The sequence below is a fragment of the Coregonus clupeaformis genome, chromosome 1 (assembly GCF_020615455.1).
Source record: "Coregonus clupeaformis isolate EN_2021a chromosome 1, ASM2061545v1, whole genome shotgun sequence".
Lineage (NCBI taxonomy): Eukaryota > Metazoa > Chordata > Actinopteri > Salmoniformes > Salmonidae > Coregonus > Coregonus clupeaformis.
Genome location: NC_059192.1, coordinates 34,015,024 through 34,031,150, shown reverse-complemented (window position 1 = coordinate 34,031,150; position 16,127 = coordinate 34,015,024). Strand labels below are relative to the sequence as shown.

Sequence of the window (16,127 nt, the reverse complement as noted above, 5' to 3'; positions counted from 1 at the left end):
TAGATGCTAGAGTTTAGCTAGCGTCTATGAATAGTCTAGCCCTTGATCATGACTCTTAGTTCCATTACATTATATATAACCGTCATTGGACGAAGGCATCTTCTGTATGGGGCAGTTTTGTTAAGAGCTCCGACGCTCAATCTGAACATTAACGCGCCTCGCTTGCGGTGCGGTTTTGGAAGCATAAGGACCTGATCTTTCATATTAGCGATAAATAATTTTCAAAAAACAAACGTTTTAATTGATACACACCTTGATAGGGTTAGGGTTAGTGCTTGTGCTCCGAACACGTGTGTAAGCATAACACGGGAAATGTTTCAGATTTTTTGCCTGGTGCACAGGGTGTATGCACATAGCATAGAAGCTACTTGATGCTGTTAAAGCAGCTTTGAGGCCACATACTACAAGTGCGGTCATGCAGCCTTGGCCTCTATTGAATTTCACAATTATGATTTCTGTACCTACCCTAGAACCCTTTCCCCCACTCACTTACACATTTTACACATCCTTTCTGATTTTGGCTATAAAGGTAATTCATTTCCCTTGCATATTTCCTGATGTTCATAAAGGTAAACTTTTAATATTTTTGTAATAGTATCACACTTTGACAATATTATCAAATAAATATTTACTCTCTGTTCCGAATTCCCATGCTTTATCTAACCAGGGCAATGAGACCATGCATCAATAAATAAAGGCTGTTAATACTGCCACAAATGACACCTACATAAAGCCACAATACAATCTCTACCACAATTTTATATCTACCCTATTTAGATAGGCAAATTAGCATAGACTCCCCCCTTTTAGCACACTTATCCAATCAGTGCTAGGTGTGGGCGGGTAAGGGTTTTGTTGATGTCTGGCGTGCAGGGAACTAGGTCATGGAGCAAGTTGCACCTGTCACACTCAGGAGTCTGGTATAGAAGACATGACATGTAAGATGAGTCACCGCAAGATAGTTCATAAGAAGACAACTATAAGGTAAGAACATTTTCCTGGTTTAATGAAAGTAGGGCAGCAGGTAGCCTAGCGGTTAAGAGCGTTGAGCAAGCCACTTAACAATAATTGCTCCTGTAAATTGCTCTGGATAAGAGCGTCTGCTAAATGACTGAAATGGCTATTGTATTATATATTTGACAGTCCGTAGATGTCAGTTAAGTATAGCCAGCCTATGGCTTTTATGTGAATCAAAAATGTCAACTTTAACAGTGTATGTATCTGTCCCTTGGGATAAAAGCACCTCAATAACTCTGTTAAAAAACTGTGTACAATTTAAACTGCTACTAGTCAAACGTAAATCAGACGACAAATTACACTTTTGGTTCAACTAACTATTACTATGTAATGAATATATAGGAAATCATTAGGGATTTATGTATTGGAAAACCAATATTTACTTAAATTCAGGGGGAAACTACTTACATGTAAATGTTTACTAAATAACCCATTGCATCTTGGACATAAGGGAGAAAGCTAAGAGCAATTCAAACTTGGCTCTGAATAAAAATGTATTAAGAAATTAAGAAAATAAACGAACTGACAATGTGTTTGGTGCTCATGCATAAAAATACATGGGGTTGCGCTTGTATCCAGATAACATACATTAGATTTGGATTGACGTGGAGCCATGGATGCAGCCTGGGTGACTCAGATGACGGTGATAGAGTATGTAGGCTAAGCACCATTAAAGTGAGGCGCACCAGACTCCCTTATCTAAACCATTGCCAATGATCTGGTGCACCTGTTTGTACAGCAGTCTACCCAGCTGCTACTTGTTTTCTGTGGAAACATTAGGCCTAAGCAAGGCATGCCATCAGGTGCAGATTCCATTCCAACTCAACTCCACTGAGCATACATTATTTGACCCCAAATCAAATCGTTATCATAGGGACATACATTTTTACTGGGAGGGTGGTGGGGGGTGAGAACATGTAGGGCTTAATCATTTATGATCACATCACACAATGCAGTCAGTAGGTCAAACAACAAGATCACTGTTGATCTTGCGAACCAAATCAAATCCTTATCATAATGCCCAGAATTTTTATGGAAAGGACAAAGGGGTGGGGGTGAGAGAATAGGACTTAATGCTTTCTTTTTTTGTGTGCCAATTTTGATTTACTTTGTAATTTTTTCATTGGGGGGTTACAGGTACAGTATTCAAATTCATATATAATTTCATATATTCAGTTCATATTACATTTTCATTCATTATTTTCCACATATACTGTATATCTATGTTGTACCTGTGGGCTGCCACTCAGAAGAGAAAAAAGAAAAACCTTTTTAAAAGACATAATACAAAGTAAAGCTAATTTTGCTCATGAGTTTAAAGGCCCAGTGCAGTCAATAATGTGATTTTCCTGTGTTTTATATATATTTCTACACTGTGAGTTTGGAATAATACTGTGAAATTGTGAAAATTATGATAATGCCCCTTTAGTGTAAGAGCTGTTTGAAAAGACCGCTTGAAATTTCAGCCTGTTTTGGTGGGATGGAGTTTTGGCCTACCTGGTGACATCACCAGGCAGTAAATTAGCTAATAGACCAATAAGAAAGAGTTCCAAACCTCTCTGCCAATAACAGCTAGTTGTCAGTTTTTCCCTCCCCACTCAGACCACTCCCAGACAGTCCTAGCAAAATTCTTGCTTGAGAAATTGCACTTTGGTAAGAAGCTATTATTGTTTCTTTTTGACCATTTTAATTGAAAACAATCACAGTAAGGTACTTCATTGTTACCCAGAAATGATTTGATATTGAGATTTAAAAAACGTCTGCATTGGAACTTTAAGATATAGTACATTTAGTATGTAAAGGAAGTTAAACAAGAATAGGTGGGCCTCCACCCCCAACCCCCATCCCATTCACCCAACCCCACCCAGGGGCTTAATAATTTATGATCACTCGATGCAGTCAGTAGGTCAAAATACATTATCACTGTTGATCTCGTGAACCGGCTCACAGACTCCAGACTCGCTGCCAAAATGGCACACTAGAAGGCAGGTTGGATTTAAAGGTCATACTTACATGTGGAAACAGTCCATATGGAGCAACAGAACTTCAACCTCAGACAAGGGAGAATATAGGTTAGCAATTCCAGTGTTCAGTTTGTGTGTTGTTCTGTGGAGCCTGTATGTTTCAAGCAGGCTAGGGGTCAATTCTATTTAAATTCAGTAAATTCAGGAAGCAAACTGAAATTCCATTTCAATTCAGTTTAATTCCAATTTCAGTTAATTCAGTTTAGTTTAATATGAAAATGTATGCACTCACTAACTGTAAATCGCTCTGGATTAGAGCGTCTGCTAAATGACTAATTTTTTAAAAATAAAAATAAAAAAAACATCAAATTTTAGACATTCTAAACTTCCCATAGTTAAATCAACGTTGACTTCACTGTAAACACTGACTTTTGCACAAATCAGCTATTTTGACCACCTTCCCAACAAGTTCAACAAAGACTTAGAGCATATGAAATCTTTATCTATTTTTCCGCTATTCAAATCTGGAATCAGATTAGAAATACATACTACCAATCCAGAGATAGAGCTATTTAAGTAACCATATCAACTACTTTTTCTCACAACTTTTAGATACAACTGCAATTTTGACCACTTTCCCAACAAGGTAGACAAATATCTTCTATCAAGCAAGAGATACAGCTGTTTTAGTAACCACATCAAATACTTTCATTAAGCGAACTTCCCACTGTTGAATTAAAGTTGGAATCCGTTGCTGTGAAACTACCACGTCCGTATACGATATTACAACAACAAATAGGTTACTTCAACCAACAAACACTGTTTTATTCCCTCAGATGCTCATCTCCTCTTTTTTTGTAATTAATTTTTCACCCTCCTTTTTCTCCCCAATTTCGTGATTACGATCTTGTCTCATCGCAGCAACTCCCCAACGAGCTCGGGAGAGGCGAAGGTCGAGTCATGCGTCCTCCGAAACATGACCCGCCAAACCGCGCTTCTTAACACCCGCTCACTTAACTGCACCAATGTGTGGTAGGAAACACCGTTCAACTGATGACCGAAGTCAGCCTGCAGGCGCCCGGCCCGCCACAAGGAGTCGCTTGAGCGCGATGAGCCAAGTAAAGCCCCCCCCCGACCAAACCCTCCCCTAACCCGGACGATGCTGGGCCAATTGTGCGCCGCCCTACGGTCACGGCCGGTAATGACACAGCCTGGGATCAAACCCCAAGCTGTAGTGACGCCGCAACACTGCGATGCAGTGCCTTAGACCGCTGCGCCACTCGGGAGGCCATTATCTCCTCCTTTTAAAGAACAAAACGATAACAATAACAAATGCGCCTGGGGCGACCAGTGGCGCTGTTTCACCTGTCGCGGATCTCATCTTTAACTGCCACGGAAGGTTCAGAATTTGTTTTATTATAGCACATAAAACTGATTATAATCCGGGTAGATTGGGTCATGGAGGCTGAATGGCTTAAACAGTATTTCAGGCTGTGTATATCAGACAATATATATAAGTATGACGCAAAAATACTATTTTACTATTCTATTTATGTTGGTAACCAGTTAATAATAGCAATAAGGCACCTTGGGGGTTTGTGGTATACTCCGCTTCGCACATAAGAACAGCCCTTAGCCGTGTTATACTTAAGCAATAATGCCCAAGGGGGTGTGGTATATGACCAATATACCACGGCTAAGCGCTATTCTTAGGCAGGACACGAAACAGAGTTATAATTAAGCAATAAGGCACGAGGAGGTGTGGTATATGGCAATTATACCACGGCTAAGTGCTGTTCTTAATGCACGACGCAACGTGGAGTGCCTGGATACAGCCTCTAGTCGTTGTATATTGGCCAAATACCACAAACCCCCGAGGTGCCTTATTGCTATTATAAACTGGTTACCAGCGTAATTAGAACTGTATAATTATATTTGGGGTCATATGTGGTATATGGTTTGATATACCACAGCTTTCAGCCAATCAGCATTCAGGGCTTGAACCACCCGGTTATAATGGCCATTAGCCTACCATTTAGCCTACCTATCTACAACAGTAATTATTACTGCTGCAGTGTACTGCTACTACTTCTACAACTATAATGGTGCCGTCTGGTTTGCTTAATATAAGGAAATTCAAATGATTTATACTTTACTATTGATACTTAAGTATATTTTAGCAATAACATTTACTTTTGATACATAAGTATATTTAAAACCAAATACTTTTAGACTTTTACTGAAGTAGCATTTTACTTGGTGACTTTCACTTGAGTCATTTTCTATCTTTACTTTTACTCAAGTATGACAATAGGGTACTTTTCTCACCACTGTACTGCAGTCACTTCTGCTGTTATTATCCCACTACACCAGCCTCTAACAACTGTATTTAAACTTCTACATTTCTTAAACTTACATTAAAATACTTTTGGACAGCTAAAGCAAGTCACACAATTTTTCTTGAAAGATTACCCTTTCTAGTTTGTTTACTTCCTGAATGAACTGAATTGAAATGGTATTGACCCCAAACCTTTGTTTCAGTGCTTTTTCAAGGACTAGTTGGCATCTTGTATTGCCCATAGAGGGAAAGGTGGTAGGGGTGAAAGAGGATACAATCGACCTAGTTTGCCCGTTTGTATAATGTTTGAAGTTAGATAGTTGAAATGAACACGTGCTCAGTACTATCTCCCTTTCAGTATTTGAAAAACAATCTCATGTGTCATTTCTTGTGCCAAATGACATCCCCATCTGGGTCATGTAACCCAAATAAACCAATAAAATCAGTGTTGTTTCCGAATATAATATATTTTATTAGATGCTACATCAATGCAATTGATATTTCAACTTCACCACTACATGTGACTGAGTATTTTAACTGATCATATCATTCCCACCAGCAGGGCATATAAATTATTCAAGTTCAAATAGCTTTGTCAAGTTGAACATGTGTGGTGTGATCTTGGAAACATATTTAGCCTAGTTTCAAGTAGGGAAATGGGATGCACATATGTCTGCCAACATAAGTTCACCATGCTGAAATAGTGGGATATAGGTTAGGTTACATTCAATTCAACATAGGACTGATTTTGTAATAATCATATTACTAAATGTTTTATGATAATCCTTTGCATTTTATATTATATATGTGTTATATTTAGCTTATTTGTGATTTTTCCTTCCTGTCCCTTTGGCGCGGCCATGCTACGGAGAAGCAGGAACAGCCAAGCTCAGCACTACGTGTGGAGCGACATCCAACGAGACATTGACACCATGGCTGTGGTACTGGTGAATGACAGAGAGGAGTGGGGCGACGAACACACACAGGTGAGAACCGGGAGAGGGGGGATGGATGGAAGTGGGGGAGAGAGAGGAGTGGGGGAGTGAGAGGGAGTGGGGGAGTGAGAAAGATAGAGAGGGAGTGGGGGGAGTAAGAGAGGGAGGAGTGGGGGAGTGATAGAGATGAAGGAGTGAGGGAGAGAGAGAGGGGGGAGTGCAGTGGTGAGATGGAAAGGAGGGAAGAGTGGAGCAAGGACTATAGGTGATTCGAAAAAATTAAAGAATAGAAGGGGTGGAGTGATGAGAGGTAAAAGAGTGTGGAAATGAGTGTGTGGGGTGAGTGAGGCAGACCAAGAGAGGAGTTAGGGTAGAGAGGGGGTGATAAGAGTTGAAAGAGCAATGTGGAGCAATGGGAGAATGCTGAGTCTGAGAGAGAACACGAGGCCGCGGCATGATCGAAAGTCTGACCTCATTGCAGCCAGTAGTTTTCCATGGTGGATTCAACTGTCTCAAAATGGCTGTGTCTACTGAATGGGGGCTCCTAAGGCATGGACGGTCCATATTTTTGGCACAGGTCTATTTTTAAATGCTGGCATGCCCTGCTTGCGCTCCAATGGGAATGCAAGGGTCGCTTTTTAGGGAAAGGGTCAACCTATAGAAGCTTTAAAGAACCTGTACGAGCTCGGTCTGGAATCACTGTGCACTGCAAACAGGACCTACCAAGCTAGTTTTTGGTTTTGTGTTCATTTAAGTTTTTCTTTCTGAAAGCGCTCCGATTGCGAATTCCTCAGCTTCTCACAAATTAGTCTTCTCAAGTGTGGTTCAGTCTACCTGTTCTCTCAGTTAAAACTAGGGACAGTCTCAAATGTCCAACTCAGTAGCCTTGACCAGCTCTGTCTATCCCATTTGCGTCAATCAGATCAGCGACTCGGACTCAGAAGTGGATTACCTGGCCATCATCCCGGAGGTGACAGACGTTGTGCCTGACACGGTGCCTGTGACAGGGGAGTCCTACTGCCACTGTGACCCCTGGGAGGAAACCAGCCCTGGGGCTCTGCTGCAGGGCTTCCAGACCCTCAACGACTGCCTGTGTGGAGAGGAGGACCAGGGTGTGTAGTGGGACTGGGGAACTATGGATCTGTGTATATTTTTATGTCTTTCACTTAGTCTGGTCTGTGTTTACTGTATAGGTGAATGAATAATTGTCTCCTCTTTGTGCTGTCAAGCGATGTCAGTTTCTGTGTTCTGACTCCGACTGGATATGGGCTGATAATATTGTGTGTATGTGTGTGCATGTATTTGTATGTCCACGTTTTGAATGGATGTGGAGCTATTATGTATATGAGCATGCACAGTATAGCTTAAACATTGTACCTGGAAAATGTAGCAGGTGTTATCAATGGATGGTCATGAATTAGTGTGTATGAATCTTAATATAACCATCATATTGTGTCTATGCAGGTTTTGACTGGGTGTGGGATGAGGGTGTTAAGCCCAATGCTGCGTTCCTGAGCTGTGACAACCGCAAGGTGAGCTTCCACTCTGAGTACAGCTGTGGCACAGCCGCCATCCGCGGCACCAAGGAGCTGGCAGATGGACAGCACTTCTGGGAGATCAAGATGACGTCACCCGTCTACGGCACAGACATGGTATGTACGCAAAACATCCAGGTCAGGAATTACCCGAAGTAGGTTAACCTTAACCCTTACATGTTTACAGATAGTGTAGGCCCATGGTATAGCTACAGTATAGACAGGGGTCGAATTGTTAAAGGTTAACAAGTGTCGTGGAAATTCAACGAAAGTCTGTACGAATGTTGAACATGTAGAGACTTGTTAACTAAACTTAAGGCTACAAGTTATTGTACTCCCGATGGAGTTTTCCTTGATATCCCAAATCATTAAGTTCTAAACCGATTTGTGAGTAGGCAAAATTTAACCACTCCCAGGGACTGAGTCGGAAACTGGCTCTGTTTCCCAGTCTATGCAGTCTCAGGTGCGAGACTTATTATGGACAGAGCACTCCATCTACAGTGGACTGAGGTATAATACATGTTGATCCCAGAAAGTTTATCTCTTCCCTTCTGAATTGGCCGATGTATTTAATACATTTGGCGCATTCCATGTTAATCTTAAAATAATATATATTTTTATAAGTGTGAAGCAGGAAGTGAATATCCAACAGAAATTGGTAATAAATATATAGAGTAACATTGTTAGGGTAGACTAAAATGAAAACAATGCCTTCCAATATGGAGAAAGTTTTCATGTTTGTTTTGTTTTTAAACCTTACAATAGGCGTAAAAGCAGAACATTGTTTGAGAGTGATCCGTGTGTATTAGCAGTAGTGAATGAGAGCTGTCAGCGGGGCTTTCCCATGGCCTCACTGCTATACCCGGGGACCCCCGGGGGAGATTTGTTTTGTAAAAGAAGCTGTTAGTTGGTCAATTCTGAGGATTCCTGGGAGGCTTAGGCCTATGACCAGGGTGTGAGTTGGTCAAAGTTGAAGGCAAGAATGCTGACTGTAGCCTGCATTTGGGCCTATTTTAATCAATTTTCATTGAGATAGGCAATGGTGCCTTCAGAAATCTCATGGTCTGACAAACACCACTCTAGCTCTGCCACCTTTCACCGCAAATGCGGAAGGGCGACATCGGCAGTTTAAACTGACGTATTTTGATGGGGATTTTTAAATTATGCTAACTAGATTTCTGCAGGGGCACGGATATCGACTCTAGGGGGTTAAAACAGAGTTTAATGGCTGTGATAGGAGCAAACTGAGGATGGATCAACAACATTGTAGTTATTCCACAATACTAACCTAATTGACAGAGTGAAAAGAAGGAAGCCTGTACAGAACTTTATGTCTTGAATACAACGCGTTATGTTTGGGGCAAATTCAACACAACACATCACTGAGTACCACTCTTCATATTTTCAAGCATGGTGGTGGCTGCATCATGTTATGGTTCTGCTTGTCATCGGCAAGGACTAGGGAGTTTTTATGGATAAAAGGAAACGGAATAGAGCTAAGCACAGGCTAAATCCTAGAGGAAAACATGGTTCAGTCTGCTTTCCAACAGACACTGGGAGGCCAAATATACACTGGAGGTGCTTACCAAGATGACATTGAATGTTCCTGAGTGGCCTAGTTAAAGTTTTGACTTAAATTGGCTTGAAGATCTATGGCAAGACTTGAAAATGCTGGTCTAGCAATGATCAACAAGCAACTTGACAGAGCTTGAAGAATAAAAAGAAAGTATAATGTGTAAATATTGTACAATCCAGGTGTGCAAAGCTCTTAGAGACTTACCCAGAAAGATTCACAGCTGTAATCACTAACAAAGGTGATTCTAACATGTATTGACTCAGGGGTTTGAATACTTATCTAATCAAGATATACAGTGCCTTGCAAAAGTATTTATCCCCCTTGGCGTTTTTCCTATTTTGTTGCATAACAACCTGTAATTTGAATGGATTTTAATTTGGATTTCATGTAATGGACATACACAAAATAGTCTAAATTGGTGAAGTGAAATGAAAAAAATAACTTGTTTCATAAAATTCAAAAAAATAAATAACGGAGTGTGCATATGTATTCACCCCCTTTGCTATGAAGCCCCTAAATAAGATCTGGTGCAACCAATTACCTTCAGAAGTCACATAATTAGTTAAATAAAGTCCACCAGTGTGCAATCTAAGTGTCACATGATCTGTCACATGATCTCAGTATATATACACCTGTTCTGAAAGGTTCCCGAGTCTGCAACACCACTAAGCAAGGGGCACCACCAAGCAAGCGGCACCATGAAGACCAAGGAGCTCTCCAAACAGGTCAGGGACAAAGTTGTGGAGAAGTACAAATCAGGGTTGGGTTATAAAAAAATATCAGAAACTTTGAACATCCAACGGAGCACCTTTAAATCCATTATTAACAAATGGAAAGAATATGGCACCACAACAAACCTGCCAAGAGAGGGCCGCCCACCAAAACTCACGGACCAGGCAAGGAGGGCATTAATCAGAGAGGCAACAAAGAGACCAAAGATAACCCTGAAGGAGCTGCAAAGCTCCACAGCGGAGATTGGAGTATCTGTCCATAGGACCACTTTAAGCCATACACTCCACAGAGCTGGGCTTTAAGGAAGAGTGGCCAGAAAAAAGCCATTGCTAAAAGAAAAAAATAGGCAAACACGTTTGGTGTTCGCCAAAAGGCATGTGGGAGACTCCCCAAACATATGGAAGAAGGTACTCTGGTCAGATGAGACTAAAATTGAGGTTTTTGGCCATCAAGGAAAACGCTATGTCTGGCGCAAACCCAACACCTCTCATCCCCCCGAGAACACCATCCCCACAGTGAAGCATGGTGGTGGCAGCATCATGCTGTGGGGATGTTTTTCATCGGCAGGAACGGGGAAATTTGTCAGAATTGAAGGAATGATGGATGGCGCTAAATACAGAGAAATTCTTGAGGGAAACCTGTTTCAGTCTTCCAGAGATTTGAGACTGGGACGGAGGTTCACCTTCCAGCAGGACAATGACCCTAAGCATACTGCTAAAGAAACACTCGAGTGGTTTAAGGGGAACATTTAAATGTTCCCAATCCAATTGAGAATCTGTGGTATGACTTAAAAGATTGCTGTACACCAGCGGAACCCATCCAACTTGAAGGAGCTGGAGCAGTTTTGCCTTGAAGAATGGGCAAAAATCCCAGTGGCTAGATGTGCCAAGCTTATAGAGACATACCCCAAGAGACTTGCAGCTGTAATTTCTGCAAAAGGTGGCTCTACAAAAGTATTGACTTTGGGGGGGGTGAATAGTTATGCATGCTCAAGTTCTGTTTTTTTTGTCTTAATTTGGGGGCCCTATGAATGTTTTGTTGTTTTGAAGCTAATTTCCTGAAATTCATTACATCTTTAAGGTAGGCTATTTCATGATACAGTAATAAATATAGGGAAAATAAAGTATTGACTTTTCACCAATGTAATTCCCCTAATAAATATGTTATAATAATGTAATTTATTCGAACCATCAAGTATCAATTTAGTTAAACATCTTATTTTTCAGAAAGTGATTAGCTCAATTGATAGCGAGAGTCACACAGATTACTTGTGTTCTTTTTTTTTTACATTAGAATATCATAGAGACGACCCAAAGATATCCCCATGTGCATCAGAAGCACATCTTTCTTGTGAAAGCTTGATTCTATGCTAAAGCATCGCAGACTTAAGCATCATTATAGATCGCTGTATATAATCAGGATACATGTTGCCCCTTCAAAATCTTAAACTAACAAGGGTTATTGCATTTCTTTCACAAGGGGTATGGCATACCCCCACATACACCCTCAAATCGAGCCCTGGCATAAATAATTTGATAAACAAACAGACAGAGACAGACAAGACAAATCAAGGCAAGGCAAAATAGACAGACAGATAAGGCCAGCCAACCAGCCAGACAAACAAGGCCAGCCAACCAGCCAGCCAGCCAGACAAACAAGGCCAGCCAACCAGCCAGACAAACAAGGCCAGCCAACCAGCCAGACAAACAAGGCCAGCCAACCAGCCAGACAAACAAGGCCAGCCAACCAGCCAGACAAACAAGGCCAGCCAACCAGCCAGACAAACAAGGCCAGCCAACCAGCCAAACAAACAAGGCCAAGCAACCAGCCAGACAAACAAGGCCAGCCAACCAGCCAGACAAACAAGGCCAGCCAACCAGCCAGCCAGACAAACAAGGCCAAGCAACCAGCCAGACAAACAAGGCCAGCCAACCAGCCAGACAAACAAGGCCAGCCAACCAGCCAGCCAGCTAGACAAACAAGGCCAGCCAACCAGCCAGACAAACAAGGCCAGCAAACCAGCCAGACAAACAAGACCAGCCAACCAGCCAGACAAACAAGGCCAGCCAATCAGCCAGACAAACAAGGCCAGCCAATCAGCCAGACAAACAAGGCCAGCCAATCAGCCAGACAAACAAGGCCAGCCAATCAGCCAGACAGTCCTTAACATTATTACCTACTATTGTATGTTTTGTCTCCTATGTAGATGGTGGGCATCGGGACCGCTGAGGTCAACCTGGACAAGTTCCAACACAGTTTTTGCAGTATGCTGGGGATGGACGAGGACAGCTGGGGACTTTCCTACACAGGTGAGGAGGCGACCCAGAAATGTTATGAATAGGCATGCCTTATGGATATGAACAGCTTCTACAGGTTGACCTTTATACATAGCAATTCACTAATTTCCCTCCTATTTCCCCACTCATGTGTTTTTATTAATTTCCTATTCAAGGTATCCTGCAGCACAAAGGGGACAAGGTGAATTTTTCATCCCGTTTTGGCCAAGGCTCCATCATAGGGCTGCACTTTGACACATGGCATGGAACCCTTACCTTCTATAAGAACCGCCGCTGTATAGGTGAGTGACACAAACTAGATTTTTTCCTTGATTCAAACTATACTGAACAAAAATATAAACAACATGTAAAGGGTTGGCCCCATGTTTCATGAGCTGAAATAAAAGATCCCAGAAATGTTCCATACACACACATTTGTTTACATCCCTGTTAGTGAGCATTCCTCCTTTGCCAATATAATCCATCCACCTGACAGGTGTGGCATATCAAGAAGCTGACTAAACAGCATGATCATTACACAGGTGCACCTTGTGCTGGGGACAATAAAAGGCCACTCTAAAATGTGCAGTTTTGTCACACAACATATTGCCACAGATGTCTCAAGTTGAGGGAGCGTGTAATTGGAATGCTGACTGCAGGAATGTCCACCAGAGCTGTTGCCAGAGAATGTAATGTTCATTTCTCTACCATAAGCTGCCTCCAACCACGTTTTAGAGAATTTGGCAGTACCTCCAACCGGCCTCACAAACGCAGACCACGCCAGCTCAGGACCGCCACATCCGGTTTCTTCACCTGCGGGATGGTCTGAGGCCAGCCACCCAGACAGCTGATGAAACTGTGGGTTTGCACAACCAAATAATATCTGCACAAACTGTCAGAAACCGTCTCAGGGAAGCTCATCTGCGTGCTTGTCGTCCTCACCAGGGTCTTGACCTGACTGCAGTTCGGTGTCGTAACCGACTTCTTCAGTGTGTAAACACTCACCTTCGATGGCCACGGGCACGCTGGAGAAGTGTGCTCTTCATGGATGAACCCCGGTTTCAACTGTAGCGGACAGATGGCAGATAGCGTGTATGGCGTCGTGTGGGCGAGCGTTTTGCTGATGTCAACGTTGTGAACAGTGCCCCATGGTGGCGGTGGGGTTATGGTAAGGGAAGGCATAAGCTCCAGACAACGAACACAACTGCATTTTATCGATGGCAATTTGAATGCACAGAGATACCGTGACGAAATCCTGAGGCCCATTGTCGTGCCATTCATCCGCCGCCATCACCTCATGTTTTAGGATCTGTACACAATTCCTGGAAGCTGAAAATGTCCCAGTTCTTCCATGGCCTGCATACTCACCAGACATGTCACCCATTGAGCATGTTTGGGATGCTCTGAATTTGTGTACGACAGTGTGTTCTAGTTTCCGCCAACATCCAGCAACTTCACACAGCCATTGAAGAGGAGTGGGACAACATTCCATAGGCCACAATCAACAGCCTAATCAACTCTATGCGAAGGAGATGTGTCATTCTGCATGAGGCAAATGGTGGTCACACCAGATACTGACTGGTTTTCTGATCCACGCCCCTACCTTTTTTTTAAGGTGTCTGTGACCAACAGATGTATATCTGTATTCCCAGTCATGTGAAATCCATAGATTAGGGCCTAATTTATTTATTTCAATTGACTGATTTCCTTATATGAACTGTATATTTTTGTTCTGTTTAGATTGTTCAGAGTGCTGACGTATTCTACCTCAACTGTTAATGGTAACATTTGCTCTAGATTTACATATGACCATGTGCCTAATGTCTCAGTCTCTTCCTTTCTTCCCGTTCCTCAGGTGTGGCCACCACCAGGCTTCAGAATAAGAAGTTCTACCCTATGGTGTGCTCCACTGCAGCCAAGAGCAGTATGAAGGTGATCCGGGCCTGCTACACACCCACCTCCCTGCAGTACCTCTGCTGCTCTCGCTTGCGCCAGCAGCGGCCCAACTGCCCTGACATCCTGAACTTGCTGCCCCTGCCCCCGGGCCTGCGCCACCTCCTCCACATCCAGTTGGGCTGGGTGTTCACCCTCAACAACGGCGCCCCCGAGCAGTCTGAGGACTTGACTGAAGACTTCGTTGATGACTTTGCAGTGGAGTTGCCTGATGACTTGCTTGAGGAGCCTAGTCCATGCCCGAGCCCCTGTCTCAGCCAGCTGTCCTCCCTCAGTCCCTGCTCCTCCCCTAGCCCTGTACCCAACCCCCTACCATGCCAATGCCCCTGCCTCCTCTCGCCCAGTGCCCAGCCCTGCCCCTCCCTGTGCCCCTGCCTGCCCACCCTTCCAGGGAGCAACTCATACAGTGAGGACTTCCAGTGGAAAAGATGCCGCTGGACATGACTTTCCTTTTCAAATATCCCCCCAGAAATGTTAGATAAAGTTGGCACTTGATCTATTCTGGACTTTTCTACAAATGCCATTACCATCTACTGGTGGAAAAGTCCACAAGAGGGAAAGAGTTATATCTTAGTCAGATTTCTAAGCACTTTCTAAGACGTTCTGAGTGGAATGCCCTCTCACCCAAAAGACTGTCAACAGTGTCCTTCTAAAGCACTTTGTCGATGAACTCTCCCCAGCTTGCCTGGCTGAAGGGAAGGGTAAGACAGCCACCCCTGATATCCACCACCCTGCTCTTGAGTCAGATAGATAACAGACTTAGAACCAAGTCATCTACTGTATTTACGCTCCCTATACTTTCATATCAAGGCTCAGAGAGCCACAAAGCTCGAATTTAGAAAAAGGTGCATTGCTCAATATACATCTTTGTATACAAATATGTAAATATATACTGTACATACAGTGGGGTCCAGAATGATTGGATCCCTTGATAACGATGAGCAAAAAAGACTGTATAAATTTAAAAAAAAAAAAAAATACTGAGCTTATTGGATCCCCAGTTTTCCATGCAGAATCTTTCCAGATCCTTGATATCCTTAGTCTGCGCTTTAGGACTGCCCTCTTCAATTCAAACCACAGGTTTTCAATGGGGTTCAATTCCGGAGACTGAGATGGCCATTGAAAAATGTGTGCTTGGTGTTTCAGCCTCCTGGCTGAGGGAACCAGGTTTTGGGCTAAAATGTCCTGGTACTTGGTAGAGTTCATGATGCTGTTGACCTTAACAAGGTCTCCATGACCAGTGGACGCAAAATAACTCCATAACAAAGATCCACCTCTGTGCATATGCATTGTTCTTTTTACATTTACATTTTTAGTCATTTAGCAGACGCTCTTATCCAGAGCGACTTACAGGAGCAATTAGGGTTAAGTGCCTTGCTCAAGGGCACATCGACAGATTTTTCACCTAGTCGGCTCTTGAAGGCCAAACCCACCACTGTTGTGTGTGGCCAAAGACCTCTATTTTTGTGTCATATGACCATATAGCACCGGTTCCAATCCAAGTGCCAATGCCGTTTAGCTAAATCCAGGTGGTGCTATGGTCAGATGACATGAAAACAGGTATTTGGCCACGCACACCAATGGTGGGTTTGGCCTTCGAAAGAACAATGCATATGCTGAAAATACCTATTTTTCAATACTGTGCAATTAACATTTTCAAAATGTTTTTATACTGCGCATTAAAATACGCCATGGTGGTCATGTTCTTGTGTTCTCTAATAGGGCTTTGCTCTCCAACATGTTTTCCTTATATATTGCAGTTTATCAATTTTCATCTGATTCATGCTTTACTTATAGTAGG

At 42.7% G+C, this 16,127-nt stretch overlaps 1 protein-coding gene across 2 annotated transcripts; it reads left to right on the top strand.

Annotated features, from left to right (window-relative positions):
- The first annotated feature begins 908 nt into the window (after positions 1-908).
- Positions 909-15,413, top strand: LOC121567228 (SPRY domain-containing SOCS box protein 3-like). 2 transcript variants are annotated; one of them, XM_041877144.2, is made up of 7 exons: positions 909-984; positions 6,194-6,305; positions 7,177-7,366; positions 7,719-7,906; positions 12,304-12,406; positions 12,550-12,675; positions 14,229-15,413. In XM_041877144.2, exons 1-7 carry the CDS (start codon positions 932-934, stop codon positions 14,768-14,770), a joined length of 1,314 nt encoding a protein of 437 aa, XP_041733078.1. In that variant the 5' UTR covers positions 909-931; the 3' UTR covers positions 14,771-15,413. The 2 variants fall into 2 exon arrangements, with proteins under 2 accessions (XP_041733078.1, XP_041733079.1); XM_041877145.2 differs by lacking the exon at positions 909-984 and having other exon boundaries at positions 6,180-6,305.
- Positions 15,414-16,127: the final 714 nt, after the last annotated feature.